The 18,146-nt window shown below is 58.8% G+C and overlaps 5 protein-coding genes and 1 pseudogene across 6 annotated transcripts; 3 read left to right on the forward strand and 3 right to left on the reverse strand.

The window, feature by feature from the left end:
* Window positions 1-659: 659 nt before the first annotated feature.
* Window positions 660-2,021, reverse strand: GCG54_00001920 (uncharacterized protein; the record flags this gene model as incomplete). The annotated part of the gene is made up of 1 exon (XM_045402022.1): window positions 660-2,021. The coding sequence occupies one exon, from the start codon at window positions 2,019-2,021 to the stop codon at window positions 660-662; it is 1,362 nt and encodes a 453-aa protein (XP_045270751.1).
* A 950-nt stretch (window positions 2,022-2,971) lies between these two features.
* Window positions 2,972-3,527, forward strand: GCG54_00001921 (uncharacterized protein; the record flags this gene model as incomplete). The annotated part of the gene is made up of 2 exons (XM_045402023.1): window positions 2,972-3,133; window positions 3,300-3,527. 2 exons carry the CDS (start codon window positions 2,972-2,974, stop codon window positions 3,525-3,527), a joined length of 390 nt encoding a protein of 129 aa, XP_045270752.1.
* A 420-nt stretch (window positions 3,528-3,947) lies between these two features.
* Window positions 3,948-5,057, reverse strand: GCG54_00001922 (Methylsterol monooxygenase; the record flags this gene model as incomplete). The annotated part of the gene is made up of 4 exons (XM_045402024.1): window positions 3,948-4,601; window positions 4,652-4,795; window positions 4,849-4,960; window positions 5,044-5,057. The coding sequence occupies 4 exons, from the start codon at window positions 5,055-5,057 to the stop codon at window positions 3,948-3,950; spliced, it is 924 nt and encodes a 307-aa protein (XP_045270753.1).
* A 2,099-nt stretch (window positions 5,058-7,156) lies between these two features.
* GCG54_00001923 lies at window positions 7,157-11,458 on the forward strand (annotated as a pseudogene). The gene is made up of 5 exons: window positions 7,157-7,173; window positions 7,278-9,313; window positions 10,550-10,571; window positions 10,746-11,013; window positions 11,148-11,458. Coding segments are annotated over exons 1-5 (2,654 nt in total).
* Window positions 11,459-12,037: 579 nt separating this feature from the next.
* Window positions 12,038-13,945, reverse strand: GCG54_00001924 (uncharacterized protein; the record flags this gene model as incomplete). The annotated part of the gene is made up of 2 exons (XM_045402025.1): window positions 12,038-13,787; window positions 13,923-13,945. 2 exons carry the CDS (start codon window positions 13,943-13,945, stop codon window positions 12,038-12,040), a joined length of 1,773 nt encoding a protein of 590 aa, XP_045270754.1.
* Window positions 13,946-14,593: 648 nt separating this feature from the next.
* On the forward strand, window positions 14,594-16,915 carry GCG54_00001925 (ATPase family protein 2; the record flags this gene model as incomplete). Its single annotated transcript, XM_045402026.1, has 2 exons — window positions 14,594-15,032; window positions 15,084-16,915. The coding sequence occupies 2 exons, from the start codon at window positions 14,594-14,596 to the stop codon at window positions 16,913-16,915; spliced, it is 2,271 nt and encodes a 756-aa protein (XP_045270755.1).
* Between the last annotated feature and the right edge of the window lie 1,231 nt (window positions 16,916-18,146).

Here is an 18,146-nt window from a genome sequence, read left to right on the forward strand (position 1 = left end):
AACATTCTTCTATTCAGCTCTCCGGGAATAGAGCTCACCGTGTGCTCCAAGCTACTGAATCATCGAGGACGACAATCATCCATACCAGCTCGCCGCTTCACCGGCTATCCCATTGGCTTCCTGCCAGCAAGCTCTGCACTTGCACCAAATAGCCATGTCCACCTCGGCGATGGGAAGAGCAAACCCATGAGTGATGCCGTGTTTTCGGGGAATCCTGCCGAGATCAATTGGATGTTTTGCTGACTATGCAGCAACTCAAACACGGCAGCATGCATCCCTTTCGAGGGAGGGGCATAGCAGACCACGATAATCAACCCAACGCCAGTCATGACAGCTCGCTAATGCATCTATAGAACGATTCCATCACCTCCAAGCATGCATTGTGCACAGTCAGCGTTGCGGCGGCTGGGATGCCCCGCTCCGGCTGCGTATATGCGGAGTTATGAACGAACCGGCGAGTCTAATGGCGCGGGGGGGCCCAGAGGCGGGACATCACGAGCTACAACAACAACCACGACGCAGTCTACCGTCTTGGCGACCCTAAACTGGCGGACGAGGCTCCTCCCCGGCCGACCAGATGCGGAGTACCGCTATCATTGAGAAGATGATTCACCAAACTACTGCTCTATTTTTCTTGCCATGCTCTCCTCGTCTAAGACTCAAGGAGACTTGAACAGCCTCCCCCCTTTCCAGACGTGCGTAATATTTTCCTGGTTCAACAGCACCTTTATATCGTCGAGCGGGCTCTCCGCAACGGCAATCAGGTCCGCATCAAACCCCTCTTTCAACTGTCCACTCAGGGGCGCCATCCCGCCCAGCACTTCAGGGGCATTGGCCGTGCCGGCCTCGATAGCCTGCAGCGGCGTCATGCCCCTCTTCACAGCCCAGTAAAGCTCCCTGGCGTTGTTTCCGTGCGCCATCTCCTTGGTGTGGTCGCTGCTGAGCGTGTCCGTCCCAAGAGCAATCTTGATGCCCCTCTTGATGGCCAGCGAATACGAGTCCGCGGCCCTCTGGAGGAGCTTCTCGATCTTGCGCGCCATGTGCGGCGGTAGCGTGGGGTCCTTGCTGACGGTGTTAACAATGTGCTGCGTGGCCACGAAGATGGCGCCCTTCTCCAGCATAGCATCGGCGACCTCGTCGTCCAGGTACATGCCGTGCTCGATGCTCTTCACGCCGGCCCGCAACGCAGCCATGATGCCCGCCTTGCCGATGGCGTGGGCCGCAACCGCCCGACGGGAGCGCGCGGCCTCGTCGACGATGGCCTTGAGCTCGTCGTCCGAGAATTGCCTGTCTTCGGGGTCATCCAGCACGCTCAACACGCCGCCGCTCGAGCAGACCTTGATACACCGCGCACCGCGGCGCACCAGCAGCCTCACCTGCTTGGTGCAGTCGTCCGGGCCGTCCGCGATGGCGCAGGGCCCGCCGCACCTGGCGAAGTTGACCACCGTGTCGATGGGAGACGTGTGCTCGTCGCCGTGGCCGCCGCTGATGGACATGGCGGCGATGGAGGAGTACACGTTCGGGGCCACGAGACGCCCAGACTCGATGGCGGGGACGAGATCGCCGGCGTACCCGCAGAGCTCCCGGACGGACGTGTAGCCGGCCATCAGCGTCCTCTCGAGGTCTGCGACGGTGACAGCGCCGATGAGCGCGTTGGAGCCGGGTAGGAAGTTGAACATGCCCTCCTTGAAGTCGGTCGCAACGTCCATGCCCATGAAGTGGACATGGACGTCCCAGAGGCCCGGCATCACGACGGGGACGCTCACGGAGCTGGCCGACCGATACTTTTCCGGCAGCTCCTTGACCAAGCCGACGAAGGCAATCTTGTCATCCACCACGGCGACGGCGGCATCGCTGAGGGGATCGCCACGGCCGGGTATGAGCAGTTTGGCCAGGATGACGGTGACGCTTTGGTCTTGTGGTGTCTGAGCAGGCGGCATCTCGTCAAGTCGGTCGGCTATGTCGAACTGGGTCGCTTGTGATGCTGCCTGTGCTGGCGCCGTACGAAGAGGAACGCGCATGATACTCAATCGTTCGAGTCGCACGATGAGTTGAGTGAGCTGGCAACAGTTAGACGCGGAGAGACACTCGGCTGTTGACTCGTTTACCGTGCCGCAGAGGATGAGATGAACTCTAACACAGGATTGCGCAGAACTCAAGAAGCTTATAAGGATAACGCGCGGGGTAGTTGATAACCCCTGGCCGATAACCAGGGAAGCAGATCTCTTACCAGGTAGGATTCTCCCAGTGAAATCGTAATGCAGCCAAAAAGCGTCAGCAGCATGTAGTCGGGACTCACCTGCCGTAACTAGAAGTGAGATTGCCAATGGGTCTCTCAGATCAGCAGTAAGCTTGATTCGGGAACGCTGCCAAGCCTGAAAGGTGATGCTGCACCAAATTTGCATCCCTGGTTCCCTCCAAATGGGCTGCTGTCATCCACGATGGGAAGCTTGGGTCAATTACCGGCGGGATGACTTGAATCGAGGCTCTCAAAAGTCGCCAGGAACCCCTCGCTCAAGAGAATGAGATTCAGGTTGATCAGCCTCCCGCGGACCGACCCGTTGAGCCATAGCTCCCGATTATGTTCCCGAGGCCCTGTCTAGTGCACTTCGATACAAGGGCTCTTGCAGAAGTGCCCTAGAAACTTCAGTATGAACTTAATATAAGATTCACTCGAATCAAAGTGTTGTTGTTTCCCTACAGTACACGAGGAGTGAATTCCATTTCCCCACCTGAGCTCGGCCACAGACCAGGGTACGTACACCCAACTCAAGCACCGCGGCTCCCACTGGTGGAAAAGACTTACATCACACCTCATCACCACCTCACCTCTGCTCTCACTCATCTCTCACTCACCCCAACCGCCATGAGCGCCCCTTCACTCCTACGACACCTTGTAACACCCGCGCGGTCAGTATCAGCAGGCTCCCGCGTCGCTTCATCAATTCGGTACACGCAGCAGTTTCGCAGCATGGCCAACGCTCAACCGCAAGCCCACTTCAGCGAGGGCTCAGATGAGGCATCCCTCTCGTCGACGCTGGACACGCTCCTCAGCAAGGGTCGCTGGGCGCTCGTCAACGAAGGCGAGGCCGTCGAGCGCAGCTTCAAGTTCAAGAACTTTGCCAAGACGTGGGTGCGTTGTAATGTGTCCCCATATCTGCAGACGTGACGAACTGACACATGGCCCAGGACTTCATGACCGCAGTGAGCCTGCAGTGCAAAACTCATAACCACCACCCAGAGTGGTCCAACGTATGTGTGCGCCTTCACTTGTACCGTGATGAAACTGATGGAAACAGGTCTATAATACGACCTACATCCGCTGGACGACGCATAGCCCCAAGGGCTTGTCCGTCAAAGACCTCAAGCTCGCCATGATCTGCGACGCGCTGGCCAAGGACTTTGGCGAGGTCGAGGCGCCGGCTGCCGAGACCCCTGATGAAGGCGCCAGCTGCGGGATCAGGGGGCTGGCAGATAAGGCCGCCGGCACGGCCGGGGATTGCTGCGTCCCGAAGCCGAAGAACTGACGTGCCCCCCCACCACTACGTGAGAAGCTTCGCGGCCGGAGGGTGGGTTCATGGGACGAACGGCCGGAGCACGCCCCGCCTCTGTACACTACTGTATCACATCACTCCGGGGCCGTTTTCAACGAGTGTTGTGCTGGAATTAAGTACTTTACTACGTGCCATTGTGCGGGTGGCCTCCCCAATATTTACGTCAGAAATCGCATCAGCATTTTGCACACCCATCAGTCCCTCTTCGAACGCCGCCCCAATGATATTAACGTGACTACGTAGCCCGTCTCGGGCCGTGTCGTTCGCTTCCTTGCGGTAGTACCGTCCGCCGCGTCTATAAGTCGTATCGGGGGATACCCACGGTATCCATAACGTGCCGTTTGCGTCGTCGCTCAGCGGCCGTGTATCGTCATAAGTCTCGTGCGACCTTGTCTACTGAGCCTTTTGAGCCTTGATGGCCTTGAGCTTGCGCTCGCGGCGCTTCTTGTGGGCCTCGGCGCCGGCCTCAGTGTCGAGGCAGTAGTCCCACCAGCGGAAGGAGGAGGCGTAGTTGCCGATGAACTTCTCGTGGTGCAGGTCGTGGTGGTCGGCGCCGGCCCAGAAGGGCAGGAAGTGGCGCAAGCTCCAGGGGAAGTCGTAGCCGCTGTGGGCGTCGATGGCCTGGAAGAGACGGAGGACGATCCAGGCGTACATGGTCAGGAGGTGGAGGTCGCCGGTCAGGGTGACCCAGAAGATGGGCGAGCCGACAATTCCGATACCCAGCAGCATGACCTCGATGGGCGAGGCGTACTCGGCGGCGAGACCGAAGGGGGCCGAGTAGTAGTGGTGAAGCTTGTGGATGGCCTTGTAGAGGGGGCCGTAGTGCAGGGCGCGGTGGAACCAGTAGTGCCAGGAGTCCTCCATGACGAAGAAGATGGAAATTTGCATGGCCATCTTCCAGAGGGGCGGGAAGGGGACGCCGTACTCCATGCCGCACCAGGTGGCCAGGGGGTGGAAGAGCCAGATCTGGGGCAACTCGACGGTGAAGTGGGAGATGAGGACGACCATGGCGCAGTCCCACTGCTCCTTGAGTGTCGGCATTTTTTGCTGATAACATGTTAGATGCGTACGCTATTATCGAGCAGCAGGCGGCTTACGGGTTGGATCTTGTACTTGTGGAACCAGGGGATGAGGTCGAAGATGATGAAGGGCAGACTGCGGCCAAAGTAGACGGTCTCGTGCATGACGAAGCTCATGATGCCGGTGGCGAGGGTGTCGTTCTGCATCCAGAGGTACCAGGCCTTCATTGTGTTAGTCGCGTCGCGTATAGCTATCGGGTATTCGGTGAACGTACGGCCCAGAGGCGCTCAAAGTAGTTGAGCTGCACATTGTACTTGGAGACCTCCTCAAAGACGCTAAAGTAGGGCTGAGTGTGGTTGAAGGCCGTGTTGATAACGGTCGAGTTGCTGCGCAGACGATAGCGTTAGCGGCGGGCTCGAGAATATGTCATCGGGATAGGGGGCGCAGAGGCGGTCGGGAAGACACTCACATGAAGGCGGCCATGATGGCGGGGAGCGCAGATTCGCTTCACGATGCGCAGGATTACCAGTCTGTAGGGTGGAAAGTTGTAAATCGATTGTGTAGGAAGAATGAAGGAAAGCAGTCACCCTTCTCGACGATGCGCGAAGGCGAGATGCAAGCGGTGGGTGTGATAAGAAAAAAAAAAGACAGCGAGCGTCAAGGTCGGAGGCAAAAGGGTCCAGGGCCGGGTCTTGTTGAGGTTTTATCCATGGATCATTTCGGTTGACGGGGAAAGGAAATGGCAAGCAGCAGAAAAATACTGGACATGCCTTAGCTCGGGGTTGTGCTATGAAAGCGCCCCTGCACATCGAGGTGTCAGCCAGCCAATGGCGTGTTGCGCCTGGACATGAGCCCATGCAGCCTGTGGGTCCTTCCGTCTTCCGTGGCGGGCCCGGCCAGTCAGAAGCCAGCGTGCCCTGGCGACTGGGTCGGGCGGTGTGAGGGCCACGGGAGGCGAGAGGTGTGCTAATCAGTGGGGTGGAGGGCCATTGACACGCTGAGAGACTGCTAAAAGTGCAGCGGCCATCGCAGACGACGAGGCGCGCACGGGGCATGGAACATGGGACAGAGCTCCTTTTTTGTTCTGTGTCAAGCATGTTTCTAGACGAACGTTGCTGTCTAACGAAGCTAATGCTAAAGGAGCTTGGATGGCTTGTCGGGGGTGACAGTCAGCACTCAATTGGGTGGCTTCAGTCAGATTCAGATACGGATACGGGCAATCAAGTGAAGGCGACAGATGGCGACACAAACAGAAAAGGGGAGGACCAGGAGGGAAACACCATTGTGACTGAATGGGGGATCTGATCCACTGCGCCCCGTCGCGGGCACTCGAAGGAGACCGATGTTGGGATAGCCCTATCTTATCAGCGTGCATGGGGTGCTCCTGATTCCTGCGTGGTGGCCTCGCACCTCGACAATTCGTTGCTACGCCTCTCCCGGTCTGCGTGGATGGTGCGCTTCCTGTTCCTCAGATCGCGCCGTGCTTCCCATTGGCGTTGGGTTAGGTGAACCGTCAGCTTAGCTTGCGGTACGTACCCGTCCTTCGAACCCGAATACGAACGTGGAGGGGTGCGTTTCTCGTGGCTTGCTGGATGCTCGACACCACTGCCGCTCACTGTCGCCGTCACCTGTGTGGCCCGGACTTGACACTAAAAGAGCCTCACAAGCTGTCCCGCCGCCGTTCCCCAAGCTTCAATCTGCCACACCAGATTGCCGATTGAGATCCATCTGACCTCCGCTGGGCGCTGCCTTTGTGCACCTGTCAGAAGCAGGCTGGATCCACTGCTGTTGCTGCTACTCTCACCGGAACTGACGAGCGCGGACATGGGGCAGTACGTCGAAATGGCGTGTTCCGGCTGAGTCTGTTCCGCTGCATCGGTCCCAGCCTGTGATGACCGGTCTGAAAAGGCCTGCCGTCCCAATCCCAGCGTTGTCGTCGCCGTCCCGCCTCTTCCCGTCCTTCCCCGCGCTGTCATGACCGGAGCCGCGATGCTTTCACCGCCCCGCGAAGGAAAACTCATGTTGACTAGGCGTGGTGTTTTGTGTTTTCATTCCCGCGGCCGCGCCCCGCAAGGTTCAGCCAGGCATCGAGTGAACCGACACCCGGAAGCTTGTCGACCAAAGACTAGACTTCGTGTCATCATCACTCTGGCCTCTTTTTGAACTTCATCTCTTTGAGTCTCGTCGCGACAGAACGAGGGCAAATGCTCCCGCTCGTCTACCCCTCCAATTGGATGAAACTCGACTTCCTCAGCGGGCACTGCAGCGGTCTGCCGCGAAGCACCGTCAGTGGCGCCAGCTCATCCGGCTGACTAAGGCACAGCGCCAGCTCAGGCATCCACACCGTCATTCCACTTCCGCCAGCACGCGCGCGGGGCCCAGGCCCGACCCTCGCAAAAGTGTTGTCCAGGGCAGTCCCGTCGTCGCTTGCTTACCTATGGCATGACGTCTACCCAATCCTCTGCTGTTCGCTTGAATGAGTATCCAACACACGCACGAAACTGCAATATTCACAGCCCAGACCAGGTCAACCACCGACCCATGAACGTGGCGGAGGAGCGCTCTCTGAGTGAGAAGCAATAATGTCTGTTGTGGCCGAGTAAGTAGCCCGTCCCGTCTTTTCCCCTCCTGCCCGCACCTCACCCGGCATCGCCCGCCAAGAAAAACAAACACAAAAACATGTGGTTAACAGCATGAACACAGCCAGGTCCGTCGCTTGGACGCACAGCTGGATCGGATCCCTCTGGGTCTGAGTATCTCTCAAGAAAACGGCGAGCTTGCCGCCTCGGAGCATGGCATCTTCAACTCCACCTCCGCTGACGCCCTTTCGTCGCCGAGGGTCGATGAGCTGCTGCGCATCGTGAGGGCCCTGTCCACCACCTCATCCTCACGCTCCCTGCTGCAGTCACACAAGATCCGCGCCCTGCTGACCCAGTCTAAACTGGCCGAATGGGACTTTCTGGCCGAGTACAGCGAGGGCGAAGGACGGAATCACTACCAGTCGGAAATCGAGTGGCTGCTCATCAGCAAGGCCACCGTGCAAACCTACGGAGTCATCCTCAACACCCTCTTGGATCAAATCATTCCTCTCAGTGACGATATCTGGTACTGGGATGAAGTGCTCAGCTCCTACACCTATAGCAGTCTCTACACCATCCAGACGTCGCCGTTGCGTCTGTGGGCCTTGACAAAGGACGTTTACCAGGACAGCAAGCACCGCTTCCAGCACCTCAGCCACTCGCCTGGCGAGTTCGTGGAGTCTACACGGACAGGCCTGGCGCAGCAATGGAGTCAGTTTTACGGCATCGTGCGAGAGAGCATCCGGGAATCCTCCATCACGACCCTGCAGCGACGGGTCCTGTCGCCCGTTGCTCTCAGCCGAGGCGAGGCCAGGCGGAAGCTGGCTCACCTCAAGCGGCTGCGCGAGATGACGGCGAGCGGTCTGGGTGTCTTGGTTGACGAAGGCCTAACATTTGGCGTGGATGACGACGACGACAAGAGCGAGGCGGGGGTCAGCAGCCACGACTGGAAAGGCGTGGTGGAGAGGAGCGTTGCCCTCATGGACATGGTCCTCAAAGACGTCTTGAGCCTCGAGTCGGGCGTCGCCGAGTTTGAAGACAAGGTGTTTGCCGGCGTGGAGGAAGACCCGGAGCTATCCATCCATATTGAGGACGCCAACGCTGTGGAGAAGCCCTCTGTGCTCGCGAGACGTCTCCTGAACATTCTCGACTCCGGCCTTCCCAACCACGTCGTTGCCACGCAAGAGCTCGTCCGCGGCAACGGCCGCCCCTCACGACTCATCCGCTATTGGCTCCCCACGGGAATTGCGCTGCTTTCTTCGACGACTGTGCTCCGGGTTCTGGTCAACAGGCGCGCCGAGATATTCGATTGGATCCGGGACATTGGCATCACGGTAAAGGACTTTTGGTTCAACTGGGTCATCGAGCCGGTGCGCAAGATTGTCGGAACCATCAGGCACGACTCCAACAGCGAGATCGCCATCATGAGCCGCGACAGCCTGAAGGCCGACCGCGAGAGCTTGGAACGCATGGTTGTGGACTTTGCCCTGGACAAGCCCCATTTCGCGGGCGAAGGATCGAACGCTCTCACAGACGCCCAGATCGCCGACATCAGGACCAAGGTCAGCGAGGGAGACGTCACGCCGGTGCTGCGCGCGTACGAGAAGGATCTGAGGAGCCCCTTTGTCGGCGCGGTCAAGGGCGACCTCGTCCGATCGCTGCTGATCCAGGTGCAGAAGACCAAGGTTGACCTGGAGGTGGCGATCAGCGGAATCGATGCTCTGCTGAAGAGCCAGGAACTCGTCTTCGGCTTCGTGGGACTGACCCCCGGCGTGCTCGTCTCCATCGGCATCGTGCAGTACCTCCGCGGCGTCTTCGGCGCTCGCAAGGGCGCGCGGTACAGCCGCGAGGCCGGCAAGAGCATCCGGGTGCTGCGCAACATTGACCGCATCTTCTCCGAGGCGACGCCGTCGCAGAACAACCTGCTGTCATACAAGGACCACGGCCTCCTGCTCTGCGAGGTGCACGTGCTGCGCAACCTGATGGAGAGGGTGCTGCCACGCGACAGGCAGCACGAGTTCCTCGAAGACCTGGACGACCTGGCGAACCTCAAGGGCATCCAGGTGCAGGTCAGAGCATTGGACCGGATCCGCTGGGCATATGCCCGGTGGCTGCAGTAAAAGATTACGACGGCCTCGGAGCCTTTAATGATTCGCACGGGTACACGGTCTCACGGGTTTCAGCATACAGGTCACCACAGCACAGCCATTCAGACGATTGTACCGTATTTGTACGCTCGCTGGAGGCATTATGAATTGTCTAGGGAGCATCGCAACTTGGTAACGGAGCTTAGCAGGCGGCATTGTCTTTGGGAGGCGGTTAACTAAAAAGTTGTCTCTGCACAATTGAACAAGTACATGTCAAATTTCACCATGGACATATGACGATATGACGAGGCGCCCTTGTGACTGTGATACTGGCCATGCCAGGACCCGTGACCCGGTCTAGGCCTGGACCCTGAGAGGCGAGACAGTGCGATGACGTTGGCGTGGCTTTGCACCTCCTGGCAAACCTCGCGGTGGCGGGAAACCGATGCTCAACGGTGAGGTGACGGGGGGGACAACGCATCAACAGGGAAGTGGCCTCGTGGTGGTGGTTGGCGGTGGCAGGTGTGTTGAAGACGACGAGGCGCAAGGCAGCTCCCGTTGTGCCGTGGAGTCTGTCAATCATGCAGGCGCCTTGCGGATATTGGGAATGGTGAAGGAATGGCCCTGTATCTTGCATGACGGATGCTGTGCTTTTCCCTCCCGCCCTTGGCCAATTCCCATTGCATATCTGCAGCGAGGTGCTTTGATTGCCCAGCAGGTTTTGCTTCTTTTAGCCTTTTTGATGCCCTCCGACGCTGATCCGACGCTCGTTGAACCACCTACCTTTGGTAACTCCAGGGAGTACCTGCGTAGCATATGCCACCCGCTGGCCAGTGACATTACAGTGCCAGTTGAGTCCGAGTCGCTGTGGCAGCTTAGGTGCCCCCTCAGGTCCTCCATTGTTCCAGCACTTTCCCATCCCTCGCCCGTCGGATCGGTCAAGTAAGAGGCCGGGCCCAGCGTCTTACCCCAGACGATAGGCACCACTCTTCCCCCAAGGGCGCTACGTACCGTCCTCACAGTAGAGCGGACTGTACAGTGTGCCTCGCCTCGTCTGCGACCCAGTGCTGCGTGCTGCGTACCTACATACACTACTACGACACGACAGACTACCGCCGCCAGTTTCCTACCTCATCCCAATCGACTCCCCCCGTTTCCCCGATCCGACGACACATCGAGACAACCTCACCGCACACGCCCTCGCCCACGATCCGTTCCGCCGCCCACGCCGTCGGAGAAGCAGCCCGTTTCCCCCTTCACATCGGCCCCCTCGGTTCAGTTCCTGACCACCCGCCGCCAAAATGTCGAGCAACCGCAACTACGACTTTCTTGTACGTGTCGAATGCCGTGCCCCTCCTCACCTCGTGCCGCCCTTCCCTCGATGCCCCCCGTCCTCACATATCACCGTCTTGCGGGCTGTCCCCAGAACTGCCTGCCGCTGCGACCGTCGCCGCCGGCGTAGAGGACAACTATGGCATTGTACATATGGCTGACCAGCACCCCAGATCAAGCTGCTGCTGATTGGCGACTCGGGCGTAGGCAAGTCCTGCTGTCTGCTGCGCTTCAGCGAAGACTCCTTCACGCCGTCCTTCATCACGACCATCGGCATCGACTTCAAGATCCGCACCATCGAGTTGGACGGCAAGCGCGTCAAGCTCCAGATCTGGGATACCGCCGGCCAGGAGCGCTTCCGCACCATCACCACCGCCTACTACCGCGGCGCCATGGGCATCCTCCTTGTCTACGACGTCACGGACGAGCGGTCTTTTAACAGTATGTCCTCTCTCCCTTGCCGACGGTGCTCCCACACCGCAACTCGGCCCGGCGAATTACACCGCACCCACGCTCTCCACATGAGCCGGTGGACACATCCCAGACATGTGAAGGCTGACAGGACCCCTTAACAGACATCCGCACCTGGTTCGCAAACGTCGAGCAGCACGCCACCGAGGGCGTCAACAAGATCCTCATCGGCAACAAGTGCGACTGGGAGGAGAAGCGCGTCGTCTCGACCGAGAAGGGCCAACAGCTCGCCGACGAGCTCGGCATCCCCTTCCTCGAGGTCTCGGCCAAGAGCAACATCAACATCGACAAGGCCTTCTACTCGCTCGCCGCCGACATCAAGAAGCGTCTAATCGACAACCAGAAGAACGAGCAGCCGACCGCCTCGGGCGTCAATGTCGGCGAGCAGGGCGGCGCCGGCGGAAAGTGTTGTTAGATGGGCGCTTGAGTCGTGCTGTTTGTCTGGAGCAAGATGTTGAATTTTTGGTCGATTCTCCGCTGCCGCCACTGCAATCACAGCTGAGAGAGAGAGAGTGGGGACGTTGCCGGAGGGCTGCGGACGATGATAAGAAGAACATGGCATTGATGGGTACAAGAGCCTAGAAGGGACCCGGATACTGGAGAGCGGAGGCTAAGGGAGGCCGATCGAGAGAGGAGCGGGTCCATGGATTGTTCGGGAGCGGGAAGACGAGAGGCCTTGCGCCGTCGACGGATTTGGCCAGCGGGCGAGCTCGAGGCCGAAAGGCGGACTGGCACACTTACCCTACCTACGTACCTTGTTTTCTCAGCCGCGGAAAGAGAGTGCTGCGTGGTTTCTGTCATGTGGTTGATTGTTGCCGACAACGCCTTTCATCGCCACCCTAGAGAGCAAATATCTGGTCTGGAGTTTCGGGAATTTCTATTTTGGGTCTTTTTTTTCTAATACATCCTTTACCTACGCCTGCTGACCGAAAGGGTGATGTGTGTGACGTATGTCTCGGGCATTACATATATGATACATGGTTTTGTACAGATTCTACCACACAAAGTGGGTTCTCACCGTCACGCTCTCGCCCCGCGACCGGACGAGCTCCTTGTGGTGCCACGCCCGGACGAACCGCCGTGCCTCGTGGGCGTCCGGGAACGACAGGACGAACAGCGCCGACCTGGCCGTCTCGTCCATGGTCTTCCGGGCCACCGCCTCAGGGTCGACAATCTTGGGTGCCGAGTCCTCGTCCCACTGGTAGTCATCCTCGCTCGGCTCCTCCAGCGGGCCCCTTTGGCGTATCCTGGGCGGGAAGTAGGGACGTATGTGCTGCACCGGCCAGCCCAGGCCCCTGTCGCGCGCGTCCCGCCTGATCCACTGCGACAACGAGCGCTGGTCCAGCGTGCCGCCCTCGAGGGACAGGACGACGGGGGAACAGGCGCGCGGGGGCGGGTCGGGGGTCATGCTCAGCAGGCCCTGCACGCTGAACGACTCCAGGCGCTTCTCAGCCGCCTTGTTGAGCTTGTAGAGGTGCAGGCTCAGCGGCGCGTTGGAGGGGGCCGCGAGGGTGAAGATGTCGGGGTCGCCCGGCTCGGGAGCGGCAGCGAGGGGCGCCGCGGCAGACTGCAGACGCAGACGGGCGGCGTTGTGCCGGCGCTGGGCCTCGCTCTGGTACAGCGCCGCGGCGTGGTGGGAGGCGAACAGGATAAAGTAGCGGCCCAGCGGCTGGAGGGTGTTGTGGTCGTAGGCCTGCATAACCTTGCTGATGGAGACGCCCCAGCCGTCGAGGTGCTGGCCTTGCGGCCCGACGCGGTAGAAGTCGCTCTCGCTGAGGTTCGTGCTTGCATTGGAGAGGATGAGCAGCGAGGACTGCTCCTTGTCTGCCGGTCCGGCGCTGTCGCCTCGCGGGAGGGAGTCGATCCAGGCCTGGAGGTCGCTGTGGTTCACGTGCCTATCCTCGGCCGGGTCGGTTGGCTTAGGAGGGGCGTCGTCCTTGAAGAGCTCCTTGTATAGAGACGGGGACTTGCGTGCTGGCTTGGGTGCCTCGGCCTGCTCCTCCTCCGTCTTTGGTGCCGATTTGCGTGAGGGTATCACCGAACTTCCAAGGCCCCATTGCGTGTTCTTCGGCATGTCCTCCGGTTTGTCCTCCGGTTTGTCCTCCGTCTTGCTCTTTGATTTCGTCTTGCCCTTTTTATTCCTCTTGCGCTTCTTTCCCATCTCCTTCGGCACGAGCAGGTCCGGTATCGTGGACAGTGCCGCGCTCCTGGTCTCCAGGTATTTCCTTCTCCTCTCCTCCCTGGCAGCCACCGCCGCCCTCCACTCGGTCACCTCAGACTTGTCGACATGCGTAGACGTGACGATGCGCACTTTGGTATCGTCCTCGTTCTCAGACCGCCGGTATGGAGCGCTGTTGTCACCCTCTTCAGGAAACATCTCTTGGAAAATGGAGTACTGCGTTTCCTTCTTCTTGCTGTCCTTACGGTCCTTTCCGCGTGCCTCGATTTCGAGAGGGCGGGCGCTAACCCATTGAAAACGGAGCGGCTGCCTATGCCATTGCGGCGGCGGCGTGTGGAGGAGCAGCAGCGGCAGCTGTCGTCGGGTCGCGATCGTGTTCATCCGTGCAACTCTGAGGGTCGAGCCGCGCAGCCCTCGTAGGTCAGCCCATTGCATGGGGTATCTGATGGGGAGCCGCCGCCGGTGCAGGTTGTCGATGGGATGGCGGGGGAGGCGGTCGATGGGTGCTCGTGGCTGAGGTGGCAGACGTTGAAGGTGGCCGAAATGAAGCTGAAGCTTTTGGGCTCTTTTTCGCGATGCTACTTACCGCACGCTGCGGGACAGGTACCTTTTCGCATGTACCTCTTTTTTTGTGAGCTGTGGTGGGGCAGCAAGAAAATTGTTAAGAGGTGTGTGGTCGAATTTTTCTGGTGGCACTTACACGGCACAGGTCATTAGAGTCATTTTGACGACCACATCATTTGGCCAAGTCGAGGAGTTTGACCCTTCAGACCGGAGGGCGCAGAGATACCCAGGTTTTCATTTGTACGTAAGATAGAACCCTTTCAGAGATGTTCCAGCCCTCCATGGTCTTACTGCGTGAATTGCATCTTCGGTACGCCTCCGTTTTGATGATCTCTCTACCGGGGTCGTCTGCTTGGCTAGAGATGCTTCACTCTACAAGTTAGGTGTGGCCCAAGTTTACCTGCAATATCACAGAGTGCCACAGTCTGACTCTTGTTTCCTCCTTTGGAATTTTCGTTTATGTTTTCATACGGCAGATTACCGCCTACTGGTACACCTTTGGCACTGCTTGACTTCAATATGTCTACGCGACTGCAAGATGTGCACTGAGTTAATTCGACTGAGGACGACAGACAAGGGCTGGACAGAATAGAGCTCGGTAAAGGCGACGACGGACGATAATAACGGACGACAACGACAAAGACAGTGATAGTAAGTATGCATGACAATATCATGGAGGGCTCATCAAAAAGCCCAGGGAATCTCAGTTGCATCTGCCCGATCAGCCCCACTTGCCCATTCTCACTCACTTTACTCATGAGCGCTCATTTCTAACACTCTACAGAACAACGGGCCGCGACCAGAAATATGGCCCCTAAAGCGATCGAGGGCAAGGTGCGCCCTCTCGCCCCTTTCGATAAGACGCTCGAAAAGACAACGCTGAAGGGCGCATCGCGCATTTACGTCAACCGGGACTCACTAATCCAATTGACGGGGAGCGTCGACAACGGGCGGAGATGTATAGTCGCCAGGGTGGGTGAGGATAAGACGACGACGGTGCGCCAGGCCGCCCTCTGGACCCTGTCGGACAAGAACATCAGCCCCAATATCATTCTCATGAGCGAGGCGTACCGCGAGGCATGCGGTTTCGAGCTCGGCGATCAGTTGACGATCACGATGCATGAGAAGAGCGCAATCCCTGACGCGGAGTCTGTGGTTATTCTGCCCGTAACAACGACGGACAGGGAGGTGAACGATATCAAGACATTGGAGGGAGCGTGGATTGGAGTGATCAGGTTCTACTTGAGTACGCCGCTCTCCCCTTCGCTGCAGTAAAGAAGCGATGCTGACCATCCAGTACGTGCTGAGCAAGTCTTCCCCGGCATGAAGTTCGAGTGCGTGGCGCCGGGGGCCAAGCAGGTCTTCAAGGTGGTAACCGTCGACGGCCAGAAGGACAACGTCGCCAAATTCGTCACCTCGACAGCGCCTAGTATCGTATACGGTGAAGAGGAGGCGCCAGTCGAAGAGGTCAAGGAAGTCACAAAGCTCGACGTCAGGGGCATCCCCGGCCTCCACGCGGAAGAGAAGAAGCTGAGAGGGTTCTTGCACGGCTTCAACGGCAAGTTCTTTTACCACGGGCAGCACAAGTCTTGCGGCATCGTCATACACGGCGGTCGGGGCACTGGCAAGTCGTACATTCTCAACCGCATCGCGGCAACCGGGTGGGGCAGGGTGTTCAAGATTGAGGAAAACGACAAGTCCTCAGCCGTGGAAGAGGTGTTTAAGCAGGCACGGTCCCAGCAGCCGAGCATCATCCTCATTGACGGCCTCCAGTCGTTGATCGGCAAGGACAGGGCCAACTCGAGCGCCATCATTCACAGGTTGGGCCAGCAGCTCGACCAGCTGGCCGAAGAAGCCCTGCAGAACCGCGCCCTGCCCAAGGTCGTCGTCGTAGCCACTTGCCTGGACTACATGACCGATGTGCCCCCTGAGCTGCAGAAGCGCACGAGGTTTGGGCTGAGCATTCCTCTTTCAATCCCCAACGCCGAGGGCCGGTTGGAAATCCTCAAGGCACTCGACATTCCCGTCCAGCCGGCGATAAAGGAGTTGATGCTCGGCAGACTCTCACAGCAGACGCACGCCTACAACGCCGACGATCTTGTCGGGCTCATTGACAACGCAAAGATCGCATCGAGACAGCGACTCGATCCCGACGGCAACGGCTTTGACGAGGAGACGATGCAGGAGCAGCAGCTCACGAGAGAGGACCTGGAGCAGGCGCTGCGCAGCTCCAAGCCGACAGCCATGCACGACGTCAACCTCAAGCCGCCAACGATCCACTGGCAGGACGTGGGAGGCCAGGAGAGCCTCAAGGTGGCGCTGCAAAGAATGATCAAGCTCACGACCACGAGCAACCCGTCTGTCCAAAAACTGATCCTGACCCCGCCCAAGGGCTTGCTCCTCTACGGCCCGCCCGGCTGCTCAAAGACGCTCTCGGCGCAAGCCATGGCCACCGAGTCCGGTTTCAACTTTTTCGCCGTCAAGGGCGCCGAGCTCCTCAACATGTACGTGGGCGAGTCGGAGCGTGCCGTCCGACAGCTGTTTGAGCGCGCGCGCGCGGCCAGCCCGAGCATCATCTTCTTTGACGAGATCGACTCCATCGGCGGACAGCGCACCGGCAGCGGCGCCAAGAGCCAGGGCTCCGTTAACATGCTCACGACGCTGCTCACCGAGATGGACGGTTTCGAGGCCCTCTCGGGCGTGCTCATTCTGGCGGCCACGAACAGGCCGGAGCAGATGGACCCCGCGCTGCTGCGCCCCGGGCGTTTCGACCGCATCGTGTACGTCGGCCCGCCGGACGACGCCGGCCGCGAGGCCGTCTTCAAGCTGTACCTTCGCAAGCTGCCGACCGCGGCGGACGTGGACCTGGCCGAGCTGTCGCGGCTGTCCGAGGGCTTCTCCGGCGCCGAGATTAAGCAGATTGTCAACGTGGCGACGGAGCCGGCGGTGGAGAAGGCGCTGGCACTGGCGGCGGACGGGGACGGAGACGGCGCCGAGAAGGAGATAGAGGTTTGTATGGAGGACCTGGTGGCCGCAATCAAGGCGTCCCCGAAGGCAATCACACCGCAGATGCTGGAAGGCTACGATAAGTGGTCCAAGCAGTTTCTCAGACACCAGAACCAGAAATAGAAGTATGAATTGCCCCGTGCCAAGTCCCCAAGTCTCCGTTGTAGTTCTTGTAAGGTGAAACTTATTCCCAGTTAACAGCCACGAGGCCAACTTTGAGAAGTGTCCGTACAAGACAATTGGAGGCATCATGCTTATACGCATCCCGATCCTGGCGGAGCTGAAGCACTTGGCAGAATGCCAACCTAACCTACGCACGGATGGGGCAGTGAAAGTGTACATTATGCAGATGAAAGAAGGCCTCAAGATGCAGGCCGTACATTGCATTCGCTTGCATCCGCAGACTCTGCTTCCTGCGCATCCTTTCGTGGTCTGATGTTGACAAGCCTGGATTTCACATGCTGAGAAGACTCAAATGTAGGTGGTGCAACTTTTCAACTGACCAACGTTGAGTCGTGATTGGCTTCTAACCGTAAAAGTGGCGCGCGGCACCCCTTTTTGCGTACGTCTCCCATCCACACCAACTAGACGGATCACTTCTGGTGACTGCTCCAACGACGAGCAGTCTGATTCAGGCACAGCTTACTGGGTGGCCAGCTTGGAGCCAGGGGCGTCACCTCATTCAGGTGCTGCTTGACTCTCGTCGCCCAGAGCCCTGCTTTGATGTCCGGAAACAGCTTCCAGACGTAGCGCAGATCTGGGGCACCAGCAAACGTCGCCCGTCAAACAAGCACGACAAGCTACCGAAAAGGCACGGCCAGGGGAGCGTGCCTGATGGTTGGGCCGAGCGAGAATCCAACGCGCATGACGGTCGTTCGACACGTGAAGGAGGCGGTGTGTGGGCACTAATTGGACGCCTGCAATTGGCTCATGGCTGACGGCGGGAGCCGCGATGGCACGACTTGTCGTTGAGATCGCCTCTTGTAATTTTTCTGGATCCTCTGTAAGCTTCGCTGCAGCACCAAACCATCGTGTGCCTGTGCTGCCTGAGCTGCTGCCAGGGCTGGCTGTCAAGAGCTGAAAATGTAGTAGTTCCTGTACCTCTGTTGCAGAATCCCGCCGTTCGGTGACCTTTCCCCATGAAAAAAGAGACCGTTGCGGCGTTGAACCCAGCAGGTCACTCAATCACTTGGCGGGCTAGCAAGCAACTACCACCCCAGCTAGGTTCATGGTGCAGGGGCCCCAGGAGCCTGAAATTGTCCACTCATCACGCTTCTAATTTTTCTTTCTGATCTGCCATCCATCGTTCGAGGCCGAACGACAATTCCAACCGGCGGCCACTTTCAAATCTCCC

Source organism: Colletotrichum gloeosporioides (genome assembly GCF_011800055.1).
Source record: "Colletotrichum gloeosporioides strain Lc1 chromosome Unknown consensus_7, whole genome shotgun sequence".
In the NCBI taxonomy this organism is placed as follows: domain Eukaryota; kingdom Fungi; phylum Ascomycota; class Sordariomycetes; order Glomerellales; family Glomerellaceae; genus Colletotrichum; species Colletotrichum gloeosporioides.